Below are 9,750 nucleotides of genomic sequence, written 5' to 3'. Positions count from 1 at the left end.
GCAAAGGGTCAGCAGGAGTTGGTTATTAAACAGCATCAAGCCTGCTGTATACATACATTGACTTTATGAAAAATGTTAGAAGATGCCAACCAATGCAAAGATTTCCCTTAAAGGACCACCAAGTGGTAGTGTATTGACCTTTCCCTTTCCAGCCCCCATTCTGCCCCTTGCATTGCTGTGCTGTACAGTGGTGAAAAGGAGTGAAATCAGCCCTGTGTTTTAAGTTTTCACACATACACTGTGTGCTTTGCCAGTGACTGTTAGTACAGGGCTGGTCTCCCTCTGCTGTTCAGGGTTGTGGAGCAGCACTGGCAGTGCAGCAGCAAACCAGAATCATGCAATGGTTTGGGCTGGAAGGGACCTTCAGAGATCATCCTATTCCAATGCCCCCTGCAACGAGCAGGAAACCCCTCCTCCAAAACCAATGCCATTTGAGCTTCAGCAGATGTTTTTTTTCAGCTTAGATCTTCACATTTATATGAGCTGAGAGAAAGCAGCACTCCTTAGTTTCCTGGCACATCAGAGAGGGTGTGCTGGAGTAGGACACTGCATGGGTATGCGTCTGCTGCTTGGGCATGCTCTGCTCTCACACATCTCTGAGCTTTGAGATGCATGCAGGCATATAAAGTCCAGCCTAATGCAGATGTGTTTCTGCTCAAGGATGCTTATTTGGTTTGGGTGCATTTGCATTGTGATGCATCAAGTGTTTTACAGTCTTCCACCAACTTCACGCATAAATAAATTGCATGACTGGGGAAACATGTTTTGTGTAGGAGTTTGGTTTTGATAGTTTGGCTGTTCTTTTTACATGCCAGTAGCCCAAATGCTTCCTGAGTACAGTTTTCCTTGTGTAACACTGTGTTTAATTACTACCTACTCTAACTGCAAAGCAACTAACAAATCCTATTTTTTGCTTTCTGTTTAGGGTGGTGTAAATACTAGCATAAGACATGGTGGCATTTATGTGAAAGCAATTATTCCTAAGGGAGCAGCTGAAGCAGATGGCAGAATAGAAAAAGGTATTTAATTTCTTTCAGTTGGGACTCTTAATGTGAAAAAAAGCAGATAACTGTTTGTGGTGGACTTGAGGATATGCTGTGGCCTAAAAGCTAGGAACTCTGCCTCCTTTTTTTGTACCTTTTTCACTGGGAAGAAGAGCTGGTTTTCCAAGTTACTGCATTTGCAGTTGTTATTTTAAATGTTGTCTTGATAGCTTGCAGGTGAAGATTTTTTAAAAATGGAGAACTTCAGAACCAAGAGAAAACTGCTGAGACTGTCAGGGGAAAAATAGGAGATAGGCTGCAGGATTTTATTTTTTTTTTTTTTTTCCCCTAATGCAGCCTGTGTTAATGGAGAAAAATTTTCTATTCCAGCCATGGAGAGAGAGACCTTTGTATTATTTGCAGCCTCCTTGCTTGGAGAATACAGAAAATTACAGCTTTTCTTGTGTGCAAGCCAGACCATATTCTTTACTGAAGTGAGAACTCCCACTGCAGACTAAGATTTCTTTTTAATAAGGAGTCTGAGCTTTGTGGCAGGCTGTCATTCTGATGGCTAACACTAGCTTTGACATGGGGTTACCCCATAGAATGATTTAGGTTGGAAAAGACTTCTAAGGTCATTCAGTCCAACTGTGTAGTTTAGTTTTTAGTCCAGCTGTGTAGTTTAATTGCAAAGTTCTGTTCTTGACTCAGAATGCGGAGGCAGGAGATAATTTACTTCAGTAGCTGTCCTTGTTAGCTGAGACTTGAAGGTGTCTGTGCATCATATATGTTTTATCATTGATGTTCTGCCTACTTTTTTTTAAACTGTTAATCATTTGTAGGTGACCGTGTGCTCTCTGTCAATGGGATCAGTTTGGAAGGTGCTACCCATAAGCAAGCTGTTGAAACACTGAGGAACACTGGGCAGGTAACTGGCAACTGGTCTACTTCTATATACAGTAAACCAAATCTTCATGAGTGAAACAGAGGTAAAGGAACCTGAAGTCTGGAATTCTCCCCAGTGTCCTCATTGCCTTAGGTGTGCTTTCTTAAGACTCCTTGGCTCTCTGGGCTTCAAGTCTCACTGCTCACACTGGTGAAATGCTAGCTCTGTGTGCAGGTGAGAGGTCTGCATGGGATTGGTTTCTCCTTATCCCTGGGCTCCATAGGAAGGAAGCCCAGGTGCATGGGTTTGAAAACAGCTGTAGCAGCGAGCTACAGATGGGTCCGGGTTCTGAGTCACTGAGAAGACTAGTAAATGAGAAGCTGGACATGAGCCACCAATGTGCAGCAGCAGCCCAGAGGCCAATCCCAGCCTGGGCTGCATCCAGAGCAGTGTGGCCAGCAGATGGAGAGAGGTGATCCTGCCCCTCTGCTCTGCCCTGGGGAGACCTCCCCTGGAGTCTGTGTCCAGCTCTGCAGCCCCCAGCACAAGAAGGACGTGGAGCTGTTGGAGTGTCCAGAGGAGAGCCACAGAAATGCTGGGAGGGCTGGAGCAGCTCTGCTTTGAGGCCAGGCTGAGGAGTTGGGGCTGTTCAGCCTGGAGAAGAGGAGGCTCCGGGGGGACCTTATAGCGACCAGTGCCTGAGAGGGGCTACAGGAAAGCAGGGGAGGGACTGTTCACAAGGGTTTGGAGTGACAGGATGAGAGGTAATGGCTTTAAGCTAGAATAGGGCAGATTTAGGTTAGATGTTAGAAAAAAGTTCTTCAGTATGAGGGTGAAAGATCCCTGGAATAGGTTGCCCAGAGAGGTGGTGGAGGCCCCATCCCTGGGGACATTCAAGATCAGGCTGGATGAATCTTTGAGTAGCTTGATCTAGTTGGAGATGTCCCTACTTATTGCAGGGGATTAGACTGGATGACCTTTGGAGGTCCCTTCCAGCCCAGACATTCTGTGATTCTATGATTCTAAGACAAGGGCCTCCATGTATGTGGCTGTGTTTGCTTGCTGTGTCAGTAGCTTTATTTAAGTCTTGGCCTTTTTGGATAGCACTTGATTCTCTCAGTGGTGTCTCCTGATTTAATAGTGCTGGTTTTGGGGCTGCTTCTTATGTAGAAGTATATGCACCCCTGAGAATAGTCATTAAATGTACACATTCAGAGCAGCTAAGGACTAATGTTTGTGTCCACTTTACAGAATGTTTTTAACTCTTCCCTGGACACATGTGAAGATGATACCATCTTTGACACTTCTTAACCCTCTCACAGCCTTATTGGAAGAAAACTCTTTCTTATTCTAAAACCCTTTCTCTACATTGGCAAATGTCTTGTGAATTCATTGGTGTATTTTGGAGGTGGTTGTTTACAGCCCTTAAAATAAGGAACAAATGGAGGATGTGTGGAGAGAGGAGATGTGTATATAAAGTTTGCTGCTGTAAAATTTGGGATGCTGACAAGTTAGAAACATGTGCTGTAGACTGCCATATCTCTGTCACTGTTGCAAGTTAGCTGGAGAATGTTTCCTCTCGTTAGGTGGTGCATCTGCTGTTGGAGAAAGGTCAGCTTTCAGCAGCCAGGGGTCCTGCTGCACTGACACCACAGTGCACACCCCCGAGTCAGGGGGGGCACTGTGAGCCACAGGAGAAACCAGAGACAAAAACTACAAATGCCAAAGACTACAGCTTTGTCACTGCAGGTGAGGTCGCATGGGACAATTACCTGACATTTCAAAGCATTCTTTAGTTCTTATAATGTTTTTCTTCAAATCTTCTGTACAATAGAAAGACAGACAGGAGAAAGAGCTGATAGGAATCTATATCGAGCCCCTGCACCTAATGCAATTTCTTCCTTTTTGTGCTATTGCATTTGTTTTTAAGATTTCCTTTAACATCTTGATGACTTTGTTTAATTACTGTTACTTGTTAGCTCTCCCACTGTTCCTTGTGGTTTCCCAGTTCTACCATGCTTGCAGGCTAGGGCAGTCTCTGGTGCTGCCAAGGATTGCCAGGGGGAGGTTAAGATACTCGTATCAGTAAGAGCTTCTGTAGATCCTGCTGTTCCTGTCTAGGTGAAAGAAGACATGGAGAGCTGGATGAAGAGAGAAGAGGGATTTGTGTAGCTGACTAGAGGCTGGCACATTTCAGCTTCTCTTGCTGGAGACCTGTCAAAGTGGAGGGAAGCCTACCCAGGTGGGGAAAGCACTGGAGATACCGTTTTGCTTTCCTGCATGGCATTAATCCTGTCTGCCAGGAACTCCAGTTGCTACTCTCACTAATGTCTTATCAATGGCCAGAAAAATTGTGTCACTCTGCTTTAACAGGCTCCTTAATAGACTTCCTGGGGAATAGTTTTTTGGAGACACCTTGGTTTTCTCTGTAGTGTGGATGTTGCCAGGGCAAGTCAGCAGACTGAGAAGTCATGATCAGCTTTTTGTCCTCTAACTTCAATGGATCTTTTAGATAATGCCTGTGTTTAGTGTTCAGGAAGAGCACTGTGAGGGGGACAATATGCATCGTGATGTCTGGAGAAAGAGCTCCAGCCACTCTGTTTCATGGCCAGTGTGCTGTAGGGAATAAGTTAATGTTTCTTTTGCAGAGAACACATTTGAGGTAAAACTGTTGAAGAACAGCTCAGGCCTTGGGTTCAGTTTCTGCCGTGAAGATAACCTCACCCCAGAGCAACTGGGCTCAACTGTTGTGAGGGTGAAAAAGCTCTTCCCTGGGCAGCCTGCTGCAGAAAGTGGGCAAATAGAAATTGGGGATGTCATTCTGAAAGTGAATGGAGCATCGCTGAAGGGTTTATCCCAGCAGGTTTGTATCTGAGTCATGACACTCATGCTGTGGCAGTCCTGCAAGTCTTGGGGGTCTGCATCTAATAATGCATCCCACTGTGGCCATAGGAAGTTATCTCTGCTCTGAGGGGAACGTCTCCAGAAGTCTCTCTACTCCTGTGTCGACCACCAGCCGGTGTACTACCAGACATCGACCCCTCCTTGCTGGTAAGCTGTAGAATGTGATTTTTATTTTTTTTAATTGCAATGTGAATGTTCATTTATTTGGCCTGGTGGGTGCTTTAATAAAATGCAAGGTGGAGAGGGTGCTCACAAAAACTGGGTTCTTGTAGTAAATCTGCATTTTGTGGAACTATGAAAAGATTTTTTTTTTTCCCCCCTACATTTTGTGACTTAAAACATTGTAAATTGCCTAATACACTATTTCTGTGGTGGGGGTTTCTTTGCAGCCCAATGATTTGAAAATGATCTCAAATAGAAATTGTAACGTATGCAAAGAATATTCTGAAAAACATTTTGTCTTGTTTTGATACATGTGAAACCAGGAAAAAGATTGCTGTGTTTACTTAATGGAAATTAGAGGTGTACCAAGGATATTTTCAAAATGTTCCAATAAGTAAATTGAAAGAACAAAAGGCCTTTTTAGGATGCATAGATGTAGAAATTAAATATGTTTCAGCAAAAGAGAATGTAGAGGGAGGGGAATTAGCCTGAAAATTGGGCTTTCCGTAATACAGAACAATATAAAATTAACGGAGACAAGTCTTCAATTTATTTTAATATAATTTTCAAACAATAAAATTTGAATCAGGTCACAGAAATTTAAATGTGCAGATACAAATTGAAATGAATTTAAAAATCAGAGTAAGAGATAAGCAATTGATCAAACTAATAATACAAATAACTAGTCCTGTAATGAACCTGTTTGTAACGTGGAATAACTGTAATAAAAGCACATATGTTAAAAGAAAAGAAAATATGTTAAAAGAAAATGGCAGCTTTTGTTTATAACATTATCACAGATCGATGTGTTCATTAACACAGGAATTTGGCCATACAAAGTTTTAAAAGCTTTATTTATGTTTTTGTTTTCTAGCTGACATCATTCTTGGGAATATGTTACTATTGGCGAAACTGTTCTTCATTTTCATGGGAGTTAATAACTTGGCTGAACAGTCTCCATTTGGCATATATTGACATAATTTTTCTAGTCTGCTATGTGTCTTTTTGCTTGAAATTTTCCCTTTTTCACTCCTGTGTGATATTAGTTTGACTTCAGCTGAGCTATAGGCATCAGCAGTGTGTTCTGTTTGGAAGAGATTTCATGGTAATTGCCTAGCTCACTGCTGGGCATAGCTTAAAAGCGTCTGCCAATAGGCTCTCTGGGGCTGAATTTGCAGTTCTGTAGCATTGCATATGTCAAAGTTTTGCACACTTTGTCTTGGCCAGGTTGCATTGAACTTGGTGAAACCATGCTATGATATATTTACACAGTTCAGGCAACATCCAAGTGGAAGGAGCCACTGCCTAATTGCTTTTGGTATTTTTATGCAGTCTTTGCAACTTACTTTTGTCATCAAAACTGGAGTTTGATGAATTAAATGTCATTGCTCTCTGTAGACTCCAATTCATTCATCCCACCAAGTATTTCCAGATGTCAGCAGAGAAGTTTCTGGTCCAACAAATGGAGAACAAGGAGACAGTTCAGATGAAAATGAAACTACTGATCTGATGAAGAAAAGGCTAAAATCTCCCTCTAGAAGAGACAGCTACAGTGACAGCAGCAGGAGCGGTGATGAGGAAGTGACAGACTCACCAGCACAGGGGGGCCTTGGCTGGAGTTCTGGGCTGTACCAAACCTCAGATGAAGCTGGGACACAGGCACACAGTCAGTATGAGGCACATGGTGGTCAGGAGGATGCTGTTCATGCTCTCTCGTGCTCTGATCAAGAGGCTTCTAGCAAGCCAGAGCTTGAGGACAGGTATGCTATTTATAGTGATCCTTGTAATATTGCAGAAGGTGTTTCTGAAAGGAGTTTATTGTACCTATTTGTAGAAATATTTTGTTTTGTTTTGTTTTCTAGATCTGCGTTAAGTCAGTATTGGCCCATATGTTCGTTTATGGGTGACAGCCATGTTGTAAAAGCTGATCCTTGTTTTTTGCTTGTTTATCTGTAGCAATCTGCTGTTGGATTTGCCATTGATCCCACCCTGTAGAACTGTTCCTGATGTTACTGCCTCTGTTTCAATAAATGACTGTTATGCTACTCCTGCTGCTGAGCTGTCTCCACGCCTGGGAGGAGTGGATTCATTACTCGGCCAGTTGGAAAGAAATGCTGAAGAATTTGAGCCAGTAATTTACTATTTTGTCTTTTAGTAGCATAGATGTACTTACTGCTGTGGCCAACTGGAAGTTGTTTTAACCATTGATATTGGGAGTGACTAGATAGAAATTAGGCATATTAATTTACAAACAGGATAGTCATAGGTTAGACTTGCACTAACCTGGGTGTGTGCCTTATAAATGGGCCATTTGTAACCAGTGGACTGCAGCTGCTTACACAAATATCTTCAGGCATTTTCTGTTTCAGCCTTTGAGGAGTTGGTATATTTCCCTCTGTGAATGGGGAGGCATCCATGTGTATACAGGTAGATGTGTGGACATTTATTTTGTGTGTCATTTCAGCCTGGAAAACAGGGCGCTAAATGTTCACCTACTTCTAAACCATGTACTCTGCCTGCTGCATTTATATCTATGAACTCCAAAGACTTTCTGCTCTGCTGCAAAATGCAGCATATTTTTTGAGACTCTCTTGAGATGTCTTCTTGCCACCCCATAAATGTGTCATTATCAAAAGGAACTGCTGCTTCCATATGCTCACTTAATCTAGTCACAGATTGAAAAACCTGAAAATTGAGCCTTGATGTGTCCCAGTTGTGAAGGTCTTTCAGGTTGCAAAGCTATTCTAGCCCATACTCCGTTTTGAGTAGAAACAAACCGTCCTTTTCTTAGTCCCTTCTTCAGAGGTTTTGAAGCAGCTAAGCTGAGCCTGCTAAGACACACATCTTGGTACTGTCCAGGCTTGTGTTCCACTTAAACCAGTCAGTGAATCAGTTGTCTGTTTCTAACTGTCCTAAGTTCAGTAAAGCATTCAAATTGCTTTTGTTTGTCTGTGTTGTAAAGTGCTGTTTTCTTGTCCTAGGAAGTAGAGCTCCGAGTCACTATGGCAAAGTCAGAAAAAGGTAGTCTGGGTTTTACAGTGACCAAAGGTAATGATAACATTGGCTGCTACATTCATGACATTGTTCAGGATCCTGCCAAAAGTGATGGGAGACTACGACCTGGAGATCGACTGATAAAAGTGAGAGAATTAATGTTTTCTGATACAGAGGCATAATTTGATAGCACTTGGACAAAAGAAATACAAGTATGAAAAAACAGGAGGTGATTTTCGAAGGCAGTTATGGTATGATACATGTGTGTGCAGCCACTATTCATGATGGCCAAAAGGGTTTAAAGAGAAGAGCATTCATGGATTAAACAAGGTGTTGAGAGGTTGTTGATCACATGCACGTATGGCTGGCGTATTGCTGTGATCAAATACATCATGGCTAGCACCCAAAGTCAGACAGGATTAGGCTGAGAGTCAGACTTTCAGATGTTGGCCTATGCAGTTATAGCATTCCAATTTCTTAAACAGGATCAGTAAAATAATATGCCTCTTCAGATTGTTTAATATTTTTACATTTAGACTGTAAACTTGTTTTCTAACTTGTGAAAGTTCAGTTACATTTGTGTTCTGTCTCTTTGGGCAAGAATGATGAACTGCAGCCATTGTCAGTGAAGCATCTATTGTTTTGTCCTTTAATGTCAAATCTAAACTATAGGAACAGTGATAAATATTTCTGCAGTAACACTTTTACTTAGAACCTAACAATGAGATCTCTGTCACTTTTATTTTCACAGGTTAATGATATTGATGTCACTAACATGAATCACACAGATGCAGTAAACTTCCTCCGTGCTGCCCCGAAGACTGTCAGATTAGTGCTAGGGCGTGTTTTGGAGTTACCTAAGATGCCAGTGTTGCCTCATTTACTGCCTGATATTACACTAACGTGCCATAATGAGGAGCTAGGTAACACAAAAGTATACTGGTTTTTGTTGGAAAGCAAAATTTTGTTCCTTCAGTAACAAAGGAAGCCCTTACTTTTTTCCCCTCTTTTTCCTGCGAAGGTTTGGTGTTGTCAGGAGGTCATGACAGCCTTTACCAGGCTGTGTATATCAGTGACATTCTCCCTGAATCAGTTGCTGCCAGAGAGGAGAGTCTCCGTGCACTAGATATTATCCATTACATTAATGGAGTAAGTACACAGGGAATGACTTTGAAAGAAGCCAGAAGGATGCTGGAAACATACCTTCCAAAAGTGGTACTCAAAGCAACCAGGTAAGATTTGAAACCAAATGCCTGCCCTGTGTTTTTTCTCACATGACTGTATGTAGGTAAAATGTGTTCCTTGTATGACAGTTAATTCACCAGAGTGGTGCTAGGTGGCAAGTTACTGAGGCCCGATGCCACAAAAAGCACCTGTATATTTGCAGGTTTTGTCCTTCAGTGGACTAGAGGTACTCAGTACTTGCCATGCTTTGTGTTTCTTGTGAAGACAAGTCTGTGTCCAGTTATGAAGTGCAAGTCTTCAAAATATAATTTTAAAAATATGACACAGCTTATTTAAATACAATTATCCCTTTTTTCTTAAAACTGCTACTGAGAGTTCCGTAATCATAAAAAGGAGATAAAATGTTTTGTGCTTATATAGTTCTACTGTCACATGGGTGTCCCAGCACACTGGTGAATGTTAAAACCCTATGGCCCAGATCCTAGTGCACCACTATGTTTTCAGTGATCCCTGCTCCTCCTTTTGTGGCAATGCAGCAGTCTAAAAAAACTCTCCAGGTTACTGTCTTTTAATACATTTCTGAGACTGAAACATTTACTTAATTTTTGAAGTCTCCCAGCCATACCTACCATTCCT

General features: G+C 42.0%; 1 protein-coding gene across 1 annotated transcript in view; it reads left to right on the top strand.

Annotated features, from left to right (window-relative positions):
- The window catches only part of PTPN13 (protein tyrosine phosphatase, non-receptor type 13 (APO-1/CD95 (Fas)-associated phosphatase)), a gene marked incomplete at its 5' end in the record, with an annotated part of 41,644 nt that overhangs the window by 19,988 nt on the left and 11,906 nt on the right, over nucleotides 1–9,750 (top strand). Inside the window, 10 exons of the mRNA XM_008948427.1 lie at nucleotides 926–1,019; nucleotides 1,826–1,911; nucleotides 3,456–3,618; nucleotides 4,518–4,732; nucleotides 4,822–4,920; nucleotides 6,334–6,695; nucleotides 6,892–7,066; nucleotides 7,917–8,075; nucleotides 8,681–8,852; nucleotides 8,951–9,161. Of these exons, the coding sequence (XP_008946675.1) occupies nucleotides 926–1,019; nucleotides 1,826–1,911; nucleotides 3,456–3,618; nucleotides 4,518–4,732; nucleotides 4,822–4,920; nucleotides 6,334–6,695; nucleotides 6,892–7,066; nucleotides 7,917–8,075; nucleotides 8,681–8,852; nucleotides 8,951–9,161 (1,736 nt within the window). The remainder of the gene's footprint in view (nucleotides 1–925; nucleotides 1,020–1,825; nucleotides 1,912–3,455; nucleotides 3,619–4,517; nucleotides 4,733–4,821; nucleotides 4,921–6,333; nucleotides 6,696–6,891; nucleotides 7,067–7,916; nucleotides 8,076–8,680; nucleotides 8,853–8,950; nucleotides 9,162–9,750) is intronic.

This window comes from Merops nubicus, unplaced genomic scaffold (assembly GCF_000691845.1).
Source record: "Merops nubicus isolate BGI_N331 unplaced genomic scaffold, ASM69184v1 scaffold46919, whole genome shotgun sequence".
Taxonomy (NCBI): Eukaryota; Metazoa; Chordata; class Aves; order Coraciiformes; family Meropidae; genus Merops; species Merops nubicus.
This window is presented reverse-complemented; position numbering and strand designations above follow the sequence as displayed.